The 25,026-nt window shown below is 44.6% G+C and overlaps 1 protein-coding gene across 6 annotated transcripts; it reads right to left on the minus strand.

The window, feature by feature from the left end:
- Positions 1–10: 10 nt before the first annotated feature.
- On the minus strand, positions 11–25,006 carry nfrkb (nuclear factor related to kappaB binding protein). 6 transcript variants are annotated; one of them, XR_008139056.1, is made up of 26 exons: positions 24,903–25,006; positions 24,314–24,458; positions 23,943–24,144; positions 23,718–23,845; positions 23,239–23,410; positions 23,006–23,110; positions 21,971–22,044; positions 21,728–21,812; positions 20,381–20,573; positions 14,546–14,657; positions 14,019–14,145; positions 13,826–13,903; positions 13,635–13,714; positions 13,488–13,534; positions 13,296–13,359; positions 13,001–13,175; positions 12,804–12,910; positions 12,591–12,714; positions 12,398–12,477; positions 8,714–8,904; positions 8,360–8,612; positions 7,903–8,112; positions 7,023–7,733; positions 5,210–5,316; positions 4,392–4,556; positions 11–4,231 (listed from the first exon to the last, which is right to left on the minus strand). XR_008139056.1 is itself a non-coding variant. In XM_052520912.1 (26 exons), exons 2-26 carry the CDS (start codon positions 24,437–24,439, stop codon positions 4,094–4,096), a joined length of 3,822 nt encoding a protein of 1,273 aa, XP_052376872.1. In that variant the 5' UTR covers positions 24,440–24,458; positions 24,903–25,006; the 3' UTR covers positions 11–4,093. The 6 variants fall into 6 exon arrangements, 5 of the variants coding, with proteins under 5 accessions (XP_052376872.1, XP_052376873.1, XP_035617231.1 ...); XM_052520912.1 differs by having other exon boundaries at positions 4,392–4,527; positions 13,296–13,356; XM_052520913.1 differs by having other exon boundaries at positions 4,392–4,527; positions 8,714–8,901.
- Between the last annotated feature and the right edge of the window lie 20 nt (positions 25,007–25,026).

A 25,026-nucleotide genomic window follows, 5' to 3' on the forward strand; every position in this document is an offset into this window, starting at 1 on the left:
AAAAAAAAAATTCATTGTACTGTAGTTATTTATTTTTTAGGTATGAAATACTTCTACTTTCACAACCACAGAAAAAAAGAACACTATGTTACAACCAGAATCATCATGAAATGAACAACGACAGGATGTCAAGAGAGGTTACACTGCGATCATATTTTTATACCATGTCTTAAAGATGGAACCACAAACTTTGCATTCAAATCGTCAGTAATTGCAATGATAAGGCCCTCCATAGACTTAGAGATGAAGGATACCTAGAACAATGTATCTGCTTACTGGAAAAGACATCATACCATTCTGGCTTTAAATTGGATAGAAATAAATAGCAATCAATTTGAATTTGTTTATAAAGATCAATGAGTAAGGTGAAAATACACTGTCTGTTTACCATTAGTAAAAACTAGGCTAGTTTCAGTCTAGTTTGCATAGTGACATGTACAAGCTGTTGACCGAGCCTTGCCTGACACCTACTGTAAGAAAGCTTAGACACCTACTGTAAGAAAGCTTAGACACCTACTGTAAGAAAGCTTAGACACCTACTGTAAGAAAGCTTAGACACCTACTGTAAGAAAGCTTAGACACCTACTGTAAGAAAGCTTACAGTAAGGATGGATTGAAATTGACATAAATGGGTACCTGGAGGAAAATGAAGGAGGGTCATGCCTAGTCAATTTTATTCAAGAGGAGTGTTTAGTATTTTTTTCTATCTAGTCCAGGGGAGCATCATAATTTGTAATTGATGAAATTTCTATATTTTTCAGTGTTTTAGAATTGGTTGCTTATAAAGGAGATGCTTGATGTGTGCCCGATGCCACCCCTCATCTATGATTCTCCACTGGGCATGCTATTTGAGTGCCCTTATAAGCTATTTAGTATGGTCTCAATCAAATGACCCATACCCTATAAGCCAGGGTTCTCTAGCTGGCGGCCTGCGGGCCACATTTTATTTGGTCCCACAAGTTTTCTTTTGCGTGTGGAATTTTCATTGTTGGACATAAGGCTGTAAAGACACCAGGAAATCAGCTCCAAGTGGTTTTAATTTAAGAAATCTATTCCCAAGTATTTCCACGCATAATAGACACGTGATCATATACAAATGTAAGTAAGGTTTGAAATGATTACGTTTTAGTCAAACATTATATCCGGTTGGGCTTCTTGTGGTCAATTTGCAGTCTACAAATGATTTGAAATTATGTTCTGGCCACCCGACCATCCGCTCCAGAAAAATATTGTCCCGCGGCTGAATCTAGTTGATCCCTGCTATAGGCTACGAAGTGCATCCTCACACAAGCACAGAACAAAGTTATATTTCTAAGATAGCATTACACACTGCAATGGATGTTCCAACCCTGAGCCCCGGCCTGCTCTGCTCTTGCTGATCAAAACCTTTTTTTGTGTACTGCCTAACCAATGCTGTGCTGTGTAGACCTATGTTGGTAGTTCAGGAGGAGACTCAAAGGCTGCTTCCAAAAATAATATTTTATTAGGGCTAGTCCAAAAAAATGGACTATCTTGCCCATGTTCTGTTCAGGTCAGTTTGAGAAGGAGAGCGTGAAGATGAGGAGGATCGGAGGTAAACTTTGATAGCTTGCTATTATAATAGATTTGATTAAAAAACTATATGTTTCTTTCCCATTATGTAGGCCTATTTACCAGAGGTAAATAATAAGACAGGTTCCAGCAACTTACATTGTGTTGCTGAGACTTGAAGCAGCAGCCGCGGCACAATCAATCAGAAACAGCTCATGGTGCTGAAAGTAGGCATAGTTCATTTTTATTAGACTTTACTAACACGAGGGCTTTGTGTTGGAGCCTGTATCTTCTTATTTAAGAAATAAGAGGTAGGCCTACCTGTCTGGCAGAAGAAATTAGGCTGCTATGTTATGTCATATGCCTACTTTTGCTAAAGAGAATGGCAAAAAGCACAGCCCTACCCCTTGTTATCTTAAGATGTTGAAGAAAATAGAATGGATCCGATTATATAAAGTGATCTATAAAATCACTTTCGTCCGCGATGCTTTATGCTAGAAACAATCTGTATCATTGGGGATATCATTGTTTCGTTTCTTTGACATTGAGAGGCTGATCTACAACCTCTTATATCCGAGAAGACAAAAACAATGACTTTGCTTGGGAAGCAATCTAATTCTGTCACTATCAATTGATTGAGCTATTCACTTTCTGTACAATAAAATATGTTTAAACTCAGACAGCTTTGAGGGAAGCACTTACGACCTTCTCTCACTGGGTTAAGCCATAGAGGAAGAGTAGCCAGCAGTTAAAGCTTACATTTTTCTGTGTCAGTAGGTCTACTCTGTCTGGGGTGGAAAGGTAGGCCTACTCTGTCTGGGGTGGAAAGGTAGGCCTACTCGGTCTGGGGTGGAAAGGTAGGCCTACTCGGTCTGGGGTGGAAAGGTAGGCCTACTCTGTCTGGGGTGGAAAGGTAGGCCAACTCGGTCTGGGGTGGAAAGGTAGGCCAACTCGGTCTGGGGTGGAAAGGTAGGCCTACTCTGTCTGGGGTGGAAAGGTAGGCCAACTCGGTCTGGGGTGGAAAGGTAGGCCAACTCGGTCTGGGGTGGAAAGGTAGGCCTACTCTGTCTGGGGTGGAAAGGTAGGCCAACTCTGTCTGGGGTGGAAAGGTAGGCCAACTCTGTCTGGGGTGGAAAGGTAGGCCTACTCGGTCTGGGGTGGAAAGGTAGGCCTACTCTGTCTGGGGTGGAAAGGTAGGCCTACTCTGTCTGGGGTGGAAAGGTAGGCCTACTCTGTCTGGGGTGGAAAGGTAGGCCTACTCTGTCTGGGGTGGAAAGGTAGGCCTACTGTGTCTGGGGTGGAAAGGTAGGCCTACTGTGTCTGGGGTGGAAAGGTAGGCCTACTGTGTCTGGGGTGGAAAGGTAGGCCTACTGTGTCTGGGGTGGAAAGGTAGGTCTACTCTGTCTGGGGTGGAAAGGTAGGTCTACTCTGTCTGGGGTGGAAAGTTAGATCTACTCTGTCTGGGGTGGAAAAGGTAGGCCTACTCTGTCTGGGGTGGAAAGGGTAGCCCTACTCTGTCTGGGGTGGAAAAGGTAGGCCTACTCTGTCTGGGGTGGAAAGGTAGGTCTACTCTGTCTGGGGTGGAAAGTTAGATCTACTCTGTCTGGGGTGGAAAAGGTAGGCCTACTCTGTCTGGGGTGGAAAGGGTAGCCCTACTCTGTCTGGGGTGGAAAAGGTAGGCCTACTCTGTCTGGGGTGGAAAAGGTAGGGCCTAACTTTTGAAAGTACCATGTTCAGATTCAAAATGACATCTCAGATTTAATTATTTGCAAACAGGGTCAGTGTTGTTGCAAACAAGACACACTGATTTGACAGTAGAGAAATATGACAAGATGAACAGATAGGCCTCTCTCTCCGTCCCTTCGTTTGGTCATTTGTGCAGCATTAAAAAAATATTCTAACATGTAAAATTAAGTAGAACTGCATGACATGATAATAGATTCATGCAATGCTTTACTACAAAGGAGATATTTCTACCCCTACTCTTGTTCACATTGGTCTGCGAACCCACAACCTTCTAGCCTCAGCCATGTGCGCACTCAAAAGTCATGTGTTGCCATGTAATGCTTACAGGACGAAGAACAGTTTGTAAAACTGCACATGTAAGGCTCTGGTCTGTCCCAGAAGTGAGGCTAAACGCTAGACGTACTCTGCTATCCACTTAGGTTTATTATTATTGTGTGTTCAGGGAGGGTTTAGGTCAAATATATTTTTTGCTGAAGGGAGGGCCATACATTTTCATTTCAAAGTGGTCCAATTTTCTCCATGTAACCCTTATCATAAATAACGTTTACTCCCTAAATGCAGGCTATTTCATTAGTGCTGCTGAAACTTAGCCTTGCACAACAGACATGTCAGGTGAAACCACTGTCTATAAATGGTCTAGTGATATGCTGTCCTGGAATTACTGCTATGTTCATCTGCTGCCAGATTACTCCTGTGTTCATCTCCAGACATCCGTCCTAAACATTGAGAGAGCAGAGTTGGGCTGTGGTTCCTAAGCATCACCTGCCTCTGGAGCGGTGGCACTGCCCAGAGCAGTAGCTGGCTTAGGGAATACGCGTCACTGTGTTGGTGGTGGCGGGTCCGGGGCCCGTTTGGGTGAGGGTGCGGTGGTGACTACGACAGTGGACATTGACTTGGGGGAGCCTGCTGCAGAGCGCTGCTGGAGCTGCTGGGCTGGCACCGTCTGGATCCGCACCTGGAGGAGACAGATACATCAGCCTCTCCTACCAACTACTATACCTGATGGGTCAGGTGTTCCCCCATCATATGTTCAGGAACAATTCTTGTCCTGCAACAAAATGCAGTTTGTTTGGGAGCTGGGTGAGTAACGGATAACAGGTGAGCTGCTGACTGACCTGTGTGGCCTGTCCCTGCTGCTGCAGCTGCTGTAACTGTTGAGCCGTGACAAAGCTGACTGGCTTGTTCCCAGCTATCAGCTTGGTACCGGCAGGCATGGTGGTGAGGATGATGTTCCTGCCCAGACTGCTGATACTGCACCGACCATATACATACACAGTGAGCTACAAAAGTATTGGGACAGTGAAACATGTTTGTTTGTTTTGGCTCTGTACTCCAGCACTTCTGAAATGATCAAATGACTGAGGTTAAAGTGCAGACAGCTTTAATTTGAGAGTATTTTCATCCATATATCCAGAAATTACAGCACTTTTTGTACATAGTCCCCCCATGTTAGGGGACCAAAAGTCTTGAGACAAATTCACGCATCATGAATGAATCGTGAATAACGATGAGTGAGAAAGTTAGAGGCATAAATATCATACCCCCCCCAAAAATGCTAACCTCCCCTGTTATTGGTAATGGTGAGAGGTTAGCATGTGTTAGTAGAATGTTATTTGTGCGTCTAACTTTCTCACTCATCATTATATACGATTAATTCAGGACATCTGTAATCATGGTAGCATCCACATTAATGTAGACGTGTTTACAAACATATTCTATTCATTTTGCTTCATAGGATGCTGCCTTTTGCATCGTATGATAATTAATAATAATTTAACATAATTTGGGAATGATTTATGTATTTTTAAAGTTACATATCTTCAAAACTTGATTTCTGACAAGCAAAACATTTTGGGACTATGTCAACAATGGACTAAAAGATAGTTTTGGGGTAGAGTTTTCCTTTAAGGCTGAACTGAACATGAGGACTCACTTGGTACTGAGGTTTCCTTTCAGCATGGGCGTGGTCATCACACTCTTACTTTTCAGTGGTTGGCTGAGGACAGACAGAGGCACTGTGAACCGAGCTGGTAACTTCCCCTGGGGAAATAAAAGAAGGAGACAATCATTGGATGATCCTTTCAAAGGTGGATGGTGGGGGCTATATAGAATGGGGCTATATAGAATGTGGCTATAGAGAATGGGGCTATATAGAATGGGGCTATATAGAATGTGGCTATAGAGAATGGGGCTATATAGAATGTGGCTATAGAGAATGGGGCTATATAGAATGGGGCTATATAGAATGGGGCTATATAGAATGTGGCTATATAGAATGTGGCTATATAGAATGGGGCTATATAGAATGTGGCTATAGAGAATGGGGCTATATAGAATGTGGCTATAGAGAATGGGGCTATATAGAATGTGGCTATAGAGAATGGGGCTATATAGAATGTGGCTATAGAGAATGTGGCATTAGAGAATGGGGCTATATAGAATGTGGCTATAGAGAATGTGGCTATAGAGAATGGGGCTATATAGAATGTGGCTATAGAGAATGTGGCTATAGAGAATGTGGCTATATAGAATGTGGCTATAGAGAATGTGGCTATAGAGAATGGGGCTATAGAGAATGTGGCTATATAGAATGTGGCTATAGAGAATGTGGCTATAGAGAATGGGGCTATAGAGAATGTGGCTATATAGAATGGGGCTATATAGAATGTGGCTATATAGAATGTGGCTATAGAGAATGTGGCTATAGATAATGGGGCTATAGAGAATGGGGCTATATAGAATGTGGCTATATAGAATGTGGCTATATAGAATGTGGCTATATAGAATGTGGCTATATAGAATGTGGCTATATAGAATGTGGCTATAGAAAATGTGGCTATAGAGAATGTGGCTATAGAGAATGTGGCTATATAGAATGGGGCTATAGAGAATGTGGCTATAGAGAATGTGGCTATATAGAATGGGGCTATATAGAATGGGGCTATAGAGAATGGGGCTATATAGAATGTGGCAATAGAGAATGTGGCAATAGAGAATGTGGCTATCGAGAATGGGGCTGTATAGAATGGGGCTATATAGAATGTGGCTATAGAGAATGTGGCTATATAGAATGTGGCTATATAGAATGTGGCTATATAGAATGTGGCTATAGAGAATGGGGCTATCGAGAATGGGGCTATCGAGAATGTGGCTATATAGAATGTGGCTATATAGAATGTGGCTATATAGAATGTGGCTATATAGAATGTGGCTATATAGAATGTGGCTATATAGAATGTGGCTATATAGAATGTGGCTATAGAGAATGGGGCTATATAGAATGTGGCTATAGAGAATGTGGCTATAGAGAATGTGGCTATAGAGAATGTGGCTATATAGAATGTGGCTATATAGAATGTGGCTATATAGAATGTGGCTATATAGAATGTGGCTATAGAGAATGTGGCTATATAGAATGTGGCTATAGAGAATGTGGCTATATAGAATGTGGCTATAGAGAATGTGGCTATATAGAATGTGGCTATATAGAATGTGGCTATAGAGAATGTGGCTATATAGAATGTGGCTATAGAGAATGTGGCTATATAGAATGTGGCTATATAGAATGTGGCTATAGAGAATGGGGCTATCGAGAATGTCTTGAAAATAAGAGAGATCCTACGTTAGCCCTCCCAACAGAGGCAGAGAAGGTGTTTGGATAAAGAGTTATTACACAACCATCCTGAATCCCACAGTAGATATAAGAGGGGAGTTAATGGTGATGTTGATGAAGCTGTGGGTCTTACTGGTTGTGTGGACACCACTGTGGCTGTGACGGGGACCTGGCGGACAGTAGCTGTGGCTGTTCCCAGAGTCAGGGAGCCTGAGGCAGAAGATCCCACCGTCAACCCTTTAGCTCCGGCCAGTCCGCTGGTGGCTATGGTGACAGTGGCGGCTCCAGTGGAGACTGGTTTGCTGCCAGTGGTGGTTGTCATGGTGATGGTTTGGCCCTGTTTATGTGGGATGACCCCGAGGCCGGGCATGATCCGTATGGTGGTGCCACTCTTCGAGTCAGACGAGGAGACGGTGGAGAAGGTTCTGGTCTTCTGTTCGGCCATAGTGACTGCTAGGGTGGGCATCAGGCGGATAGTGTCCCCTGCAGCCTTCAACAGGGTGGTGGTGCCAGCAGAGGCCTTGCTGGTCCGGACTTCACCCGAGGAGGAGGCTGGGCTGGAGGTGGAGTGGGGTGGGGCTACATGGAGAGTAGCAGATATGCTCTTGGTAGTGGCAGTGCCTAACATGTCGGGGGTGAGTTTGACGGTGGTGAGAGGGGACTTAGTTAGGGTGGCCATCATGTCAGGAGTGATCCGCAGCACCGTCTGTCCTTTAGAGTCTGTGGTGATGGAGGAGGGGGGCAGGCGGAGCACATCCTTGCCCTGGATGCGAAGATTGGTAGTCGTTATTGGAAGACCCGGTCTACCTTGAGACTTTATGCCCAACTGGCCTGTGATAGCCACCTTTAGAGAGATAAATGACATGAGAATAAAACATACAGGAAATACTCTGACAAATGAAAAAAACAACTCTTTCATGAACACATTACAGCGAAACTATAAATATCTGAACCCTTATTTACATGTACATCCTTAAATTCCTCCTAATGAACTGTACTAACTTCCTGTTCACCTGTTTGATGATGTTCTGGCTGGTGACTCCCTGACGGACAGCGGGGGAGGTAGGGTTGTGTGCTGGGCTGCCAGGGGATGCAGTCTGAGGTTTGAGTACAGTAACAGCAGTGGTCAGGCCTGACACTGACAGGGTTGTCTGCCCTCTGGATGCCTGCACCTGGATGGGGCTACCAGCAGACTGGGTCCTCAGTGGTAATGACACCACAGCCTGCTCAGTTACAGGGTGGAGAAAGGAGAAACACAACCCTTCAATTACATGCACCAGTGTATTACAGCAAAAAATGCCTCTTATCTGTGGTTCAAGACCATTTCTGATTAATACAGTTAAATATGGTGCAAATTCCAGGTAAATGTTTTTAACTCTACTCAAAATCGAAGTAACACGGAAGAGACTCAGTTCTCTTGATAGTAAGCATTGCATTGTTTTGTGGGTAACAGAATGGTCCGTGATTAACCTGTGTGATGCCCTTGGTTCCCATGGTGACTGGCACTCTGATTTGATGAGGGGTTTGGTGCACCAGTGTGGCATGCTGTCCTCCTGCTGTCTGGGAAGAAACCACTCGTACCTGTGGGAGAGTGCCTGACTGGTGGCCCACTACCCTGGCTGTGTGTTGGGAGGTAGCTGGCTGAGAGACCTGGGGGCCAGACTGGCTGCTGGACAACAGGGTCCCCAGCTGGGGCATGGGAGGAGGAGACACCAATAGAACACTAAGGGTGAAGAGAGCAGTGGATTAGTACTATCATAACATAAAGACGTTCTAGAATTGAGCCTGATAAGAGTTCATCCATGGTATCTGGGTTATACTGACCCAGGACTGGTCTTGACTGAATCTGGGATCCCAGCTTTGGTGGGGGTTGTGGCTATAGGGGCGAGGGGTGATTTGGGGGTTCCAGGCGTGCTGGTAGTGGGGGTGGTCGGAGTTGGGGACATGGGACCCCCCACATCACTTGCTTCCAGGCCTCCAGGGGTCTTACCACCCCCCTCCTTACTTCCAGACTTCTATAACACACAGGGTGCATAGTCACCATCAACACATACCACAACCATGACATACAGTTACAGCCAGTTACCCGTAATTTCCGGACTATAAGCCGCTACTTTATTCCCACGCTTTGAACCTCGCGGTTTATACAATGACGCGGCTAATTTATGGATTTTTCCCGATTTCACAAGATTCATGCCGCCAAAAAACTGAGCACCGTCACATAATGTGACGTAAATCGAGCGCGCTCAAACTTCCCATCATTCTGATTACGGTAGTCATTTTGTCACCCTCGTTATGGCAAAGAAACGGAGAAATGCATATGATGCAGCTTTCAAGTTGAAGGCGATCGATCTGGCTGTTGGAAAAGGAAATAGAGCTGCTGCCGGGAGCTTGGCCTTAATGAGTCGATGATAAGACGTTGGAAAGCAGCGTGAGGAACTGACTCAGTGCAAAAAGACAACAACAGCTTTCAGAGGGAAGAAAAGCAGATGGCCCAAAGTATTTGCAGCCACTCGACATCAGTGTAAATCGTGCATTTAAGGTGGCGCTCCTTGTTCAGTGGGAGGCTTGGATGACAAGTGGGGAGAAATCCTTCACTAAAACGGGCCGCAGGCCAAGAGCATCTTATGGTCAAGTCTGCCAGTGGGTCCTGACAGCGTGGAGCATTGTCAAAAAATCCACTATCATCAACTGGTTTCGAAAGGCTGGACTGCTGCGTGTTGAAGGGGCAGCATGAGCTCAGCGGGGTATTTGCCTCCGGATGAAAGTTACGAGAGCGACAATGAAAATGATCCAACATCGGATGAAGCAATTCTGAGGCTATTCAACTCCGACACCGAAGGAGATGACTTCAGTGGTTTTAGTGCACAGGAGGAGGAAGATAGTGACCAATGACTTTCTTGGTAGGTCACTGTTTAATTTTTGTTACAAGCCGTGTTTCGTTTAAAGGCTGTGTAAAGTTCATTTGTTTCAATGAACCGGTAGGCACCTGCGGCTTATAGACATGTGCATCTTATTTATGTACAAAATACATATTTTTTAATAATTCAGTGGGTGCGGTTTATATTCAGGTGTGCTTAATAGTCCAGCAATTACGGTATATTGGCACCATTGCAAATATAAAAACAGCTTCTATCTCGAGCCAATCAGAATGTTAAATAGCCATTAATAGCCGGCCTCTGAGCAGTACCATTCCCTGAACTTAGTGACTGTTACTAGCCGGATACCACCCAGTACTCTACCCTGCACCTTAGAAAGTGCTGCCCTATGTACATAGTCATTAAACACTGGTCACTCCAATAATATTTTCACACCGTTCCACATACTTTATTCTAGTGAAGGCTCATCCTATATAAATACTTCTGTTCACACCTTTTCTATTCATATACTATCCATGTCTACAGTGCCTTCAGAAAGTATTCACACCCCTTTCCTTCTTCAGGAGTACACATTTAAATTGGATGGACTCACTCTGTGTGCAATAAGTATTTAACATTATTTTTTTAATGACTACCTCATCTCTGTACCCCACACGTGTATAATAATGTTTACATAGCTTTGCTTTATTCATCTCATATGTGTATATATCTACTGTATTTTAGTCTATGCCACTCTGACATTGCTCATCCTAATATTTATATATTCCTTAATTCTATTATTTTACTTTTAGATGTGTGTGTATTGTTGTGAGTTGTTAGATATTACTGCACTGTTGGAGCTAGAAACACAAGCATTTCGCTTCACCCGCAACAACATCTGCAAAACATGTACGTGACCAATAAAATTTGATTTGATTTGCCATACAATTATCTGAAAGGTCCCTCAGTCGAGCAGTGCATTTCAAACACAGATTCAACAACAAAAACGAGGGAGGTTTTCCAATGTCTCGCAAAGAAGGGCACCTGTTGCTAGATGGGTAAAAAATGTAAAAACACAGACATTGAATATTCCTTTGAGCATGGTGAAGTTATTAATTACACTTTGGATGGTGTATCAATACACCCAGTCACTACAAAGCTACAAGTGTCCTTCCTAACTCAGTTGCCGGAGAGGAAGGAAACCGCTCAGGGATTACACCATGAGGCCAATGGTGACTTTAAAACAGTGATAGGAGAAAACTGAGGATGGATCAACAACATTGTAGTTATTCCACTATACTAACCTAAATGACAGAGTTAAAAGAAGGAAGCTTGTACAGAATAAAAATATTCCAAAACATGCATCATGTTTTTGTTTTTATATATAATATGTACCTTTATTTAACTAGGCAAGTCAATTAAGAACAAATTCTTATTTACAATGACCGCCTACACCAGCCAAACCACGAGAACGCTGGGTCAATTGCACGCCGCCCTGTGGGACTCCTAATCACGGCTGCTTGTGACACAGCCTGGTTCGAACCAGGGTGTCTGTAGTGACGCCTCTAGCCCTGAGATGCAGTGCCTTAGACCGCTGTGCCACTTAGGAACCCCAGTCGGGTAAAATGTATGGAGTAAAATGGACATGATTTTCTTTAGGAATGTAGTGAAGTAAAAGTTGTCAAAAATATAAATAGTAAGGTACAGATACCGAAAAAACTCCTAGGTAGTACTTTTTACTTAAGTACTTTACACCACTGCAAATTTATGCCCATGAATTTGTGCCCAAATTTGTGTGTATGGAACTATTCCGGGATATTTGATTTCAGGTCATGAAACATGGGACCAACACTTTACATGTTGCGTTTATATTTTTGTTCAGTATATTTGTGAAGAAATAGGGAATTATTTAAGAACAGTGCAAGGGTGCCAATATATTTTGTCGCAACTGTATGTTAGACAACAACAGAGCTCATTCCATAGTATCAGCCTATCATCAGGATTCTAGACAGGAATGACAAGTGTTTTAGCAAGACAAAGTTGCACATTCTCCAGTCTACATACAAGCTAAGAGGGTGTGTCAATGTACATGAGCTGAGAGGGTATTTTAGTGTACATGAGCTGAGAGGGTGTGTTAGTGGTCCTTCTGTAGCTCAGTTGGTAGAGCATGGCGCTTGTAACGCCAGGGTAGTGGGTTCGATTCCCGGGACCACCCATACGTAGAATGTATGCACACATGACTGTAAGTCGCTTTGGATAAAAGCGTCTGCTAAATGGCATATATTATTATTATTATATTAGTGTACATGAGCTGAGAGGGTATGTCAGTGTACATGAGCTGAGAGGGTATGTCAGTGTACATGAGCTGAGAGGGTATGTCAGTGTACATGAGCTGAGGGTATGTCAGTGTACATGAGCTGAGAGGGTATGTCAGTGTACATGAGCTGAGAGGGTATGTCAGTGTACATGAGCTGAGAGGGTATGTCAGTGTACATGAGCTGAGAGGGTATGTCAGTGTACATGAGCTGAGAGGGTATGTCAGTGTACATGAGCTGAGAGGGTATGTCAGTGTACATGAGCTGAGAGGGTATAAAACCTCAATTTGTCAGAGGTACAGCAATTACAGCAGAGTAGAGGCAGTGGGACTCACAGGCTTAGACGCAGGTTTGGGTTTCTGCTGCAGAGCCTTTCTGGCCTTGGCAGCAGCAGCTTGAGCCTGGTGAATCCTCTCTAGATAAGGACAGAATTATTAGTTGTAACAATGTGCCTGTGGGCTACTGAGGAAAGCAATGTCAACCACATTCAGATCTTATCACTTTCCATTGGTAGAAAGTGCTGCTCACCAAACTCCTCCTGACCGCGGTCACGGTGCAGGTAGATCCACAGCTTGCGGCCGATGTCATACTTCACACAGGGGTCCTTCTCATAGTGCAGCCTGTCCAGAGCCCCACTCACAACCGTGTTCACCTGCAGGAAACATTACGAGGTGCAGTGCTCAGTCACAGACAAACAAGGACAGACCGATAACAATAACCCAGTCGCCGTGAGGATCTAACCTGAGCACTGGTGACATCTGGTGCCAGGAATTGAGAGTCCTTGAGCAGCTCACAGATCTCAGCTCTGGTCCCCTCTCCGTTGGGCAGCCGGGCTGCTGCGTCCCGCACTGAGGGAGAGGAGCAGCAGAATAGTCCTATCTAACCTGTGGCTACTGCAACAACACCACATACTGATGGCAGGTGTATACATGTCTTACCCAAGGAGAGGATGGTGACATAAGCTGGGCGGTCGGAGCGCAGCAGAGTGTGTTCTCTGGCTTTGTTGAGAGACATCTCCTTGTCAAAGACCCCCTTAACAGGCCCCACCACAGACTCAAAGCCATGCATTCTGAAGGTGAAGGCTTTGTGTGGCTGGTCATACCGCTGCTGCTCCTGGTGATCAAAACAAGAATACGGACGCATAATGATTACAGAGAACACTGTGTGATCGTTGTAAATAATACTCAATACAGAACAAACCCTAGACTAAAAAGGTAGAGACGTGACATGGACCTGCACTTGGAAAACATGCCTCTCGTCTCCTGTGCTGGGCCGCACCACGAAGTCAGTCCAACTGCTTAGTTACAGAGAGAACAGCAAACAGTAATTCAATCAAATCTAAATCCCACTATGGCAATAAACACATACACTACCCAAGTCATTCAGAGTAAGAGCATTTGTGAAATGAGTAAAGTGGAAACTTACACTCTAGGGGTGGGAGAAGTCATCTCTGTTAGTTCTTCACATTCTGTCTGTAGAGGACATTGTTTTTTTTATTCAAGTGTATTAGAGGGAACAGAAAACAACCATACTGACAGAGTAGTGAGATGTGGAAATGTGTACTTGCAATACCTTGACCACAACCAAGTCCTTGGAGTCGACCCACAGCTGACACAGAGCACTCAAATCCTTCTCTCCATCCTGACTGGGACCTTTGAGACACGAGATCGAGACAAACCTCTATGTCTCAAACTATAAATATTTTAACGTGCAACGTGACAGAATTTGGACAGATCATCTGACTGACAAAAAGGAGATCTTACCAATCCATTTCCATCGCTGTGAGTTTTCCCTGAACGCCACATAGGGAGTGAAGCCACTGGGAAGAACCAACATACCGACTGAGTGAGAGAGAGAGGAAGACGATGAGCGAAGAAGAGAGAGAGAAAAGAAAGATGAGAGGATGATGATATTACTGCTTTAACGATGCAGAGAAGAGGATGTCCGCCTGGTCACCTTTAGTCTCCCCAGCCAGGAAGTGCAGGGCCGGCAGCACCATCTCTGACCAGCAGGAGGCCGAGGAGAACCAGGGGTTCAGGGAACTAGCTGGAGATGTCTGCCACTGTTGGACCTTCTCCTCCAACTAACAACAGGACATACATGATTCATTATATACTCTTAAAGTGTTACAACAGTTACAATTCAAAGTAACAGTTCAGCTCATCACATAACAACTCAGTGGTCTTGTGGTTAGTGTCTGCCCTAAGTCATACCAAAGACACTAAAAATGGGACCTGATGCAACTCTGCTTGGCACTCGGAAATAAGGAGATAGGGGGTAGAAAGGCCCTGTGATAGACTAGCGTCCTGTCCAGGGGGTGTGCTTGTACATCAAGCTGCCTCATGCTACAGAAACAGGAAATAGGCTCCTGATCCTATGAGCCTTTCTGCCTCGCTTGTGCAAAGCTTCTTACTGATCACATACGCCACCATGTCGCCAAACCTACTAGCAATATATTTGTGATGGTATAACTGATTGAATACCATGGTGGTGCTGGCGAGGCCGTCTAGTTTTAGGATGTTCTCCAGCAGGTTGAAGAAGCTCACTGCAATCTCCTCCACCATGACAGGGCTGTTCTGCACCTCCTCCATCGGCCTGCAGAGAGAAAAGTACGGTGTGCAACTGAATTCATGATAGCATCTAAATGTCCGGAGCACAAGAATATCAGTCAAGCTGTCATTTTGCTTCACTCATTGAATGTCATGTTAGAACATCTCTGTTCATACAACCTCATCAATCAATGAAATGTATTTATTGAGCCCTTTTTTACATCAGCCGATGTCAAAGTGTTATACAGAAACCCAGCCTACAATCCCAAACAGCAAGCAATGCAGAAAAACTCCTAGCCACTCTACTCTACTGTACTCTACCCCACTCTGCTGAGCTCTACCCTACTCTGCTGAGCTCTACCCTACTCTGCTGAGCTCTACCCTACTCTGCTGAGCTCTACCCTACTCTGCTGAGCTCTACCCTACTCTGCTGAGCTCTACCCCACTCTGCTGAGCTCTACCCCACTCTGCTGAGCTCTACCCTACTCTGCTGAGCTCTAACCTACTCTGCTGAGCTCTAACCTACTCTGCTGAGCTCTAACCTACTCTGCTGAGCTCTAACCTACTCTGCTGAGCTCTACCCTACTCTGCTGAGCTCTACCCTACTCTACTGTAGCATGCAATATTTCATTACTAACATGTCAGGTTAAAGTGCCATCTTTGTGGGATGAGAACATAAGACTTCACAATGTTACCAGTGTAAATATCTGGCTTGGGTTGTTAATCAACCTACAAGGGTGTTTACAAACACCACAGGAACAAGATCATCCACATCTATTGATCACATGTTTACTAGTACAGTAAAACTTTGTTCTAAACCTGTATCCGTACCCATTGGATGCAGTGATCACGATATAGTGGCCATATCCAGGAAAGACAACGTTCCGACAGCTGGGCCTAAAATAGTGTATAAGAGATCATACACATTTTTGCTGTGACTCTTATGTGGATGATGTTAAAAAATATTTGTTGGTCTGATGTGAAAAGGAGCATCCAGACGCTGCACTTGATGAATTTATGAAACTTCTTCCTATTATTGATAAACACGCACCTGTTAAGAAACTGACTGTTAGAACGGTTAAGGCTCCATGGATTGATGAGGTATTGAAAACCTATGGCTGAAGCTGAAAGAGATGGGGCAAAGGGAGTGGCTGCACATCTGACTGGCTGATTTACTGCCAATTCAGAAATTACAGTTGAAGTCTGAAGTTTACATACACCTTAGCCAAATACATTTAAACTCACTTTTTCACAATTCCTGACATTTAATCATATTAAAAAGTCCCTGTCTTGGGTCAGTTAGGATCAGCACTTTATTTTAATAATGTGAAATGTCAGAATAATAGTAGAGAGAATCATTTATTTCAGCTTTTATTTCTTTCATCACATTCCCAGTGGGTCAGATGTTCACATACACTGAATTAGTATTTGGCAGCATTGCCTTAAAATTGACTCGGGTCAAACGTTTTGGGTAGCCTTCCACAAGCTTCCCACAATACATTGGGTGTATTTTGGCCCATTCCTCCTGACAGAGCTGGTGTAACTGAGTCAGATTTGTAGGCCTCCTTGCTCATACACGCCTTTTCAGTTCTGCCCACAAATTATCTATAAGGTTGAGATCAGGGCTTTGTTATGGCCACTTCAATATCTGGACTTTGTTGTCCTTAAGCCATTTTGCCACAACTGTGGAAGTATGCTTGGGGTCATTGTCCATTTGGAAGAACCATTTGCGACCAACCTTTAACTTCCTGACTGATGTCTTGAGACGATGCTTCAATATATCCACGTAATTTTACTTTCTCATGATGCCATCTATTTTGTGAAGTGCACCAGTCCCTCCTGCAGCAAAGCACCCCCACAACATGATGCTGCCACCCCCGTGCTTCATGGTTGGGATGGTGTTCTTTGGCTTGCAAGCCTCCCTCTTTTCCCTCAAAACAGAACGATGGTCATTATGGCCAAACAGTTCGATTTTTGTTTCATCAGACCAGAGGACATTTCTCCAAAAAGTACGATCTTTGTCTCCATGTGCAGTTGCAAACCGTAGTCTGGCTTTTTTATGGCGGTTTTGGAGCAGTGGCTTCTTCCTTGCTGAGCGGCCTTTCAGGTTATGTCGATATAGGACACATTTTTACTGTGGATATAGATACTTTTGTACCCGTTTCCTCCAGCATCTTCACAAGGCCATTTGCTGTTGTTCTGGGATTGATTTGCACTTTTCGCACCAAAGTACATTAATCTCTAGGAGACAGAACGCGTCTCCTTCCTGAGTGGTATGACAGTTGCGTGGTCCCATGGTGTTTATACTTGCATACTATTGTTTGTACAGATTAACGTGGTACCTTCGGGCATTTGGAAATTGCTCCCAAGGATGAACCAGACTTGTGGAGGTCTACAATATTTTTTCTGAGGTCTTGGCTGATTTCTTTTGATTTTCCCATGATATCAAGCAAAGAGGCACTGAGTTTGAAGGTAGGCCTTGAAATACATCCACAGGTACACCTCCAATTGACTCAAATGATGTCAATTAGCCTATCAGGAGCTTCTACAGCCATGACATAATTTTCTGGAATTTTCCTAGCTGTTTAAAGGCACAGTCAACTTAGTGTATGTAAACCTCTGACCCACTGGAATTGTGATACAGTGAATTATAGGTGAAATAATCTGTCTGTAAACAATTGTTGGAAAAATGTCTTGTGTCATGCACAAAATAGATGTCCTAACCGACTTGCCAAAACTACAGCGTGTTAACAAGAAATTTGTGGAGTGGTTGAAAAATGAGTTTTAATGACTCCAACCTAAGTGTATGTAAACTTCCGACTTCAACTGTATGCACTAAAACCGAATTACTTAAGTACCAAGTTCAGGAAGGTCAGATGCCTTCTCTGCTTCCAATGTCACTAATGCGGTACGAATATCGGTTTGGGAAGCGAGATGCGGAGTGAAATTCACAACAGATTAACAACAGATTTTCAGTATGATTATAGAGAAGGGCACTCAACACGGCACTGACATAAATTACTGATGGTTGATTAAATACATTTTTTCACCAATACAACTACACACAATACCCCATAATGACAAAGCAAAAACAAGTTTTTAGAAATGTTTGCAAAATACCTTATTTACATAAGTATTCGGACCCTTTGCTATGAGACTCGAAATTGAGCTCAGGTGCATCCTGTTTCCATTGACAATCCTTGAGATGTTTCTACAACTTGATTGGAGTCCATCTGTGATAAATTCAATTGATTGGACATGATTTGGAAAAGCACACACAGTTGACAGTGCATGTCAGAGCAAAAAGCAAGCCATGAGGTCGAAGGAATTGTCCACTGAGCTCAGAGACAAGATTGTGTTGAGGCACAGATCTGGGGAAGGGTAGCAAAACATTTCTGCAGCATTGATGGTCCCCAAGAACACAGTAGCCTCCATATTTTTACCCCTTTTCTCCCCCCAATTTTGTGGTATCTAATTGGTAGTTACAGTCTTGTCTCATCGCTGCAACTCTCATACGGACTCGGGAGAGGCGAAGGTCGAGAGCCCTGCCTCCTCCGAAACACAACCTAACCAAGCCGCACTGCTTCTTGACACAATGCCCACTTAACCCGGAAGTCAGCCACACCAATGTGTCGGAGGAAACATCGTGCACCTGGTGACCGTGTCAGCGTGCACTGTGCCCGGCCTACCACAGGGGTTGCTAGTGCACGATGGGACAAGGACATTCCTGCCAGCCAAACCCTCCACAAACCCAGACGGTGCTGGGCCAATTGTGCGCCGACCCATGGGTCCCCTGATGCGGCCGGGGGCGACAGAGCCTGGACTCAAACCCAGAATCTCTGGTGGCACAGCTAGCACTGCTATGCAGTGCCGTAGACCACTATGCCACTCGGGAGGCCGTGGCCTCCATCATTCTTAAATGGCAGAAATTTGGAACCACCAAGACTCTTCCTAGAGCTGGCTGACCGGACAAACTGAGCAATCGGGGGAGAAGGGCCTTGGTCAGGGAGGTGACCAAGAACCCAATGGTCACTCTGACAGAGCTCCAGAGTTATTCTGTGGTGATGGGAGAACCTTCCAGAAGGACAACCATCTATGAAGCTCTCCACCAATCATGCTTTTATGGTAAAGCGGCTAGACTGAAGCCACTCCTCTGTAAAAGGCACATGACAGCCCACTTGGAGTTTGCCAAAAGGCACCTAAAGGACTCTCAGACCATGAGAAACAAGATTCTCTGGTCTGATGAAACCAAGATTAAACTCTTTGGCCTGAATGCCAAGCATCACGTCTAGAGGAAACCAGGTACCGTACCTACATTGAAGCATGGTGGTGGCAGCATCATGCTGTGGGGATGTTTTTCAGCCGCAGGGACTGGGAGACGAGTCGGGATCGAGGGAAAGATCAACAGAGCAAAGTACAGAGAGATCCTTGATGAAAACCTGTTCCAGAGCGCTCAGGACCTCAGACTGGGGCGAAGGTTCACATTCCAACAGGACAATGACCCTAAGAACCCAGGCAACATAACACAGAAGTGGCTTCGGGACAAGTCTCTGAATGTCCTTGAGTCACCCAGCCAGAGCCTGGACTTGAACCGATCGAACATCTCTGGAGACCTGAAAATAGCTGTGCAGTGACGCTCCCCATCCAACCTGACAGAGCTCGAGAGGATCTGCAGGTAAGAATGGGAGAAACTTCCCAAATACAGGTGTGCCAAGCTTGTAGCATCATACCCAAGAAAACTCAAGGCTGTAATGCTGTCAAAAGGTGCTTCAACAAAGTAATACATTTGCAAAAAAATTCTAAAAACCTGTTTTTGCTTTGTAATTATGGGGTATTGCGTGTAGATTGATTAGGGGGAAAAAAATGTTTTGTCAATTTTAGTAGAAGGTTGTAACGTAACAAAATGTGGAAAAGGTCAAGGGGTCTGAATACTTTCCGAATGCACTGTACACATCAGCAACCACAGCTAAACCCTTAAAGAGTTGCAGTCTGTTTGGAATGGGTGACCAGTACTAAATTGGTCCTGAACATCTTTAAAACTAAGAGCATTGTATTTGGTTCAAATCATTCCCTATGTTCTATACCTCGGCTGAATCTGGTAATGAATGGTATGGCTGTTGATATTTCTTGTCCTCATAATGTTATGGGGGACCATGCCTCAGGACTATCTGGCCTGATGACTCCCTGGCCTGATGACTTCTTGCTGTCCCCTGTCCACCTGGTCGTGCTGCTGCTCCAGTTTCAACTGTTCTGCCTGCGGCTATGGAACCCTGACCTGTTCACAGGACGTGCTACCTTGTCCCGGACCTGCTGTTTTCGACTCTCTCTCTCTACCACACCCGCTGTCTCTAACTCTGAATGCTCGGCTATGAAAAGTCAACTGACATTTGAGGTGCTGACCTGTTTCACCCTCTACAACCACTGTTATTATTATTATTATTTGACCCTGCTGGTTATCTATGAACGTTTGAACATCTTGGCCATGTTCTGTTATAATCTCAACCCGGCACAGCCAGAAGAGGACTGGCCACCCCTGGTTCCTCTCTAGGTTTCTTCCTAGGTTCCTGCCTTTCTAGGGAGTTTTTCCTAGCCACCGTGCTTCTACATCTACATTGCTTGCTGTTTAGGCTGGGTTTCTGCTAACCCTAGAGGGGTTGGTTGTATAGCAACAAAACCTACACATGCTTAACTATGTGGCAAAACAGATGGTGTTGGCTTAGATTGTTGACAACATGTAAACTATATTTCTAATGAATCAAATCGACTCACTCTTCCTTGACACTGGGCAGTGGAGTGACTGGGGTCTCAGGCAGAGTAGCTGTGATGTTAACTGTTGGAGCTGGGGCTTCTGAAGGCATCAGAGCCTCACAGGGATCCTCAGACTCCACTTTAATTGTCCTCATCTTCTTCTTTCTCCTCTCCTCCCTCATTTTCCTCTTAGGCAGAGCCAGGTCAAACAGTGCTAGGTTATAGAAGACACTAGTTAAGAATGTTTATACACTGGTTGTGCCTTACATCATTCAGGGGATCTAATTGAATCTAGCTACATACACTACTAACCAAAAGTATGTGGACACCCTTTGAAATTAGTGTATTCGGCTATTTCAGCCACACCTGTTGCTGACAGGTGTAAAATATCGAGCACACAGCCATAGACAAACATTTAGCAGTAGAATGGCCTGTATTGAAGATTTACGTGACTTTCAACGTGGCACCGCCATAGGATGTCACCTTTCCAACAAGTCAGTTCATCAAATGTCTGCCCTGCTAGAGCTGCCCAGGTCAACTGTAAGTGCTGTTATTGTGAAGTGGAAACATCTAGGAGCAACAACGGCTCAGCCGCAAAGTGGTAGGCCACACAAGCTTACAGAGTGGGACCGCCGAGTGCTGAAGGGCATAGCGCCCAAAAACTGTCTGTCCTCAGTTGCAACACTCACTACCGAGTTCCAAACTGCCTCTGGAAGAAACATCAGCAAAATAACTGTTCATCGGGAGCTTCATGAAACGGGTTTCCATGGCCGAGCAGCCGTAAAAGTCGGCTGGAAAGGTGTAAAGCTTGCCGCCAGTGGACTCTGGAGCAGTGGAAATTCTGGAAAATCTTAACGTTACAGCATACAATGATTCTAGACGATTCTGTGCTTCCAAATTTGTGTCAACAGTTTGGGGAAGGCCCTTTCCTCTTTCAGCATGACAATGCCCCCATGCACAAAGAGAGGTCCATACAAAAATAGTTTCTCAATATCGGTGTGGAAGAACTTGACAGGCCTGCACAGAGCCCTGACCTCAAATCCATCGAACAACTTTGGGATGAATTGGAACACCGACTGCGAGCCAGACCTAATCGCCCAACATCAGTGCCCGACCTCACTAAATGCTCCTGTGGCTGAATGGAAGCAAGTCCCGCAGCAATGTTCCAACGTCAAGCGGAACGCCTTCCCAGAAGGGTGGAGGCTGTTTTGCAGCAAAAGGGGGGACCAACTCCATTAATGCCCATGATTTTGGAATGAGATGTTTGACGAGCAATTGTCCACATACTTTTGGCCAAGTAGAGCATGATTCATTTGTCTTTATGATTATGAGTTTGGTGTTTTGGTTATAGACTTGATTTGTACTCACTCATCATGGAGCCTTTACGACCTATGTTCACTCTAGACATCATGTCACCCAGGCGGATGTCAGAAGTCATCAAGTCTGGATGATCCTGTGCAAATAAGAATGACTAGGATTAGGATACAAGGAAATGTTGTACAAGATGATATTAGGTAGATAAACAGTGTCCCCAATTTCCATTCACACCTTGATTTTATGGATAGCAGAATTCTCTGTTTTTGTGAATGGAGAAGCAAAGAAGAAACTAACCGGTTGTCGTCGTCTCTTCTCTCTATGTCTCCGTAGCATGGCTCTCATGTCCTTCTCTCCCAGTTCTTGCTTATCTGTGTAAGCAGGCACCACATATCTTCAATCACTACATCTGCAGAGTCTTTATGTCCATTACAGCAGTAGGGCTGGGAATTGCCAGGGACCTCACGATACAATATTATCACTATACTTAGGTGCCGATACGATATGTATTGCGATTCGATGTTCAAAACATATGGTTCACTATATAGTCTGCTGCAGCGAGGCAGAGAGTTTTGATCAGTCATGGAAATACAAGTGCTGAAAACATGTTGGCTCACTATTTTAGAAATATGGAGAAAAAGCTATAGGACGAAAAATACCGGAGTTTTGGCGCAGTTACAGCTAGCTGACTAGCGCAAGATAGTGCTATCTAGCAAAATCGATACTTGGAAGTCAAAGTATCGATTATATATCATCCAAAACAATATTGCGATATCTCTCACGTCACCCCGCTCCTCCGCTCTCTCCACTGGCTTCCAGTTGAAGCTCGCATCCACTACAAGACCATGGTGCTTGCCTACGGAGCTGTGAGGGGAACGGCACCCCAGTACCTCCAGGCTCTGATCAGGCCCTACACCCAAACAAGGGCACTGCGTTCATCCACCTCTGGCCTGCTCGCCTCCCTACCACTGAGGAAGTACAGTTCCCGCTCAGCCCAGTCAAAACTGTTCGCTGCTCTGGCCCCCCAATGGTGGAACAAACTCCCTCACGACGCCAGGACAGCGGAGTCAATCACCACCTTCCGGAGACACCTGAAACCCCACCTCTTTAAGGAATACCTAGGATAGGATAAGTAATCCCTCTCACCCCCCCTTTAAGATTTAGATGCACTATTTTAAAGTGACTATTCTACTGGATGTCATAAGGTGAATGCACCAATTTGTAAGTCGCTCTGGATAAGAGCGTCTGCTAAATGACTTAAATGTAAAATGTAACCATAAATGTTTTTCCCCAATCATTATACAGTAACTGTATAGATCTACTGTAACTGACCGGTGGTCTTCATGTCCTGGGTGGAGAGACTGGGCAAAACCCTGACAGAGACTGTGGGCGTTGGAGAGGAAGGAGATTGAGGTGTTGGCAGCCAAGAGGCTGTATCTGCAAATACAACACAAAGGACAAGTATGTGACATCGAGAAAACATTGAAAGAGGAACTCTGACACTTATTCAATGCTGCTAAATGCAATTACATTTTAACATTCTAGGCTGATGAAAGCAGACTCACCATCATCGTCAGATGAGGCATTGCTGTCTCCACACTCAGTTTTAACTTCCCTCAGTATCCGGCACACTCTTCCTCTGACCCTCTGTTCCTGCACCTCACCATGTGTCTGGGTGGGATACTTTCTGTTCACCGCAATGTCAGGGCCACTGCGGACAGCCAACTCTAGCAGTTCCTAAACACAAAGAAATGATATAGGTGAACATACTGAGGAAGGCTTTTCACCTTGTGCTTGAAGATATATGCATATGTAACCGATGTGAAATGGCTAGCTAGTTAGCGGTGGTGCGCGCTAATAGCGTTTCAATCGGTGACGTCACTCGCTCTGAGACCTTGAAGTAGTTGTTCCCCTTGCTCTGCAAGGGCCGCGGCTTTTGTGGCGCGATGGGTAACGATGCAGAGGGTTGAAGTGTGCAGAGGGTCCCTGGTTCAAGCCCAGGTAGGGGCGAGGAGAGGGACGGAAGCAATACTGTTACACATACCTTTCTAGAGACCAGGATCTGTTTAAGGAGTTTGTGGTAGTACTGCTGCAACGAGTTCAGCTGGCGTTTCTTCTGGGACTTGGCACACAGTTGTCTGTACTTAACCACTTCTGGATTGAAATGGCCATCTGGGGAGAGCACAGTGGTACATGATATCACTGATATGCCATAAACAGTCCAAAAACTCACTCAAAATCAAGCCGTTTGAGAGAGGCGGAATGTTACCTTGGAACAGTTTCTGTGCAAGGTGCAAGGGGTTTCCGAAGCAGAAGTTCTGTTTGTTGAAGAGTTTGCTGATGGTGCTGTCCTGCTCACAAGTGTTGTCTTCTTGAAAGTGTGGTAACAGTTGACGGAGATGCTGCCTCTGGTCATCTGTCAGTACTTCAGACCAGGTGCTTTCACTCAGCACAGAGAAGAATATTTCAGGCTGTTTGCCCAACAAAAACAAAAAATATATATAAACAGAACTGTAAATGCAACAATCGACATACAGTACACCTTTATATATACTGTCTATGCAGTGTACAAAATGGATAACCAGCATATGATAAAGTTAACACAGAAATCACTGCAGTATGCTATTATTAGCTACTCACATCCTCAAGCAGGTCTTCTGGAAGACTCACTTGACAGTTTCCCAACATGCACTCTTCAGTGATGCGCCCATCACTGCCCTCCCCTGAGTCTAGGGGGTCGGTCAGCATGTGATCAAGTGCATCCATTCTGATCTTCCTTCACAATCTGAAGGAAAAAAATGAATTGCATTGGTAGCTACAGTAACGTTCGCTATCTAACTAAAATCACGAGTCGCTTGGCCTTGTTAGCTAGCTAGCTCACGTAAAATAGAACGGTTTTTCTGCATTTCTACAGAAAACATTATCGATCTTGTTGGCTGGCTAACGTTATCATGTCAAGGATGAAATACAAACCAAAAACACATGTCAACGTGAGCTACTAGCTAAATTATGCTAGCCAGCTACCCAAGGCAAGATAACTAAACCAGGAAAAATACGATTCAATGAAATATTCTGCGAACTTTGGATATGATCATCTAGTTAGCAATATGAGCTTAACCAATAGATAACTCGTTTAGCTAACAAAGACACAATTACCTAGTTTACCAGAAAATAGAGCACACTGGACATCGGATAAAAGACTCAGAGGGGAATCATAACAACGACGTACCAATACGGTTTCCGTCCCGTCCGCGAAGTCTACCGTGACTACTTCCAATTTCCTCGATTCTGGTTGCATTCGATGCACGAAATTAAAACAAGTTCTTTAGATAATACACAACAAAAGACATTTC

The sequence above is a fragment of the Oncorhynchus keta genome, chromosome 6, assembly GCF_023373465.1.
Source record: "Oncorhynchus keta strain PuntledgeMale-10-30-2019 chromosome 6, Oket_V2, whole genome shotgun sequence".
Lineage (NCBI taxonomy): Eukaryota > Metazoa > Chordata > Actinopteri > Salmoniformes > Salmonidae > Oncorhynchus > Oncorhynchus keta.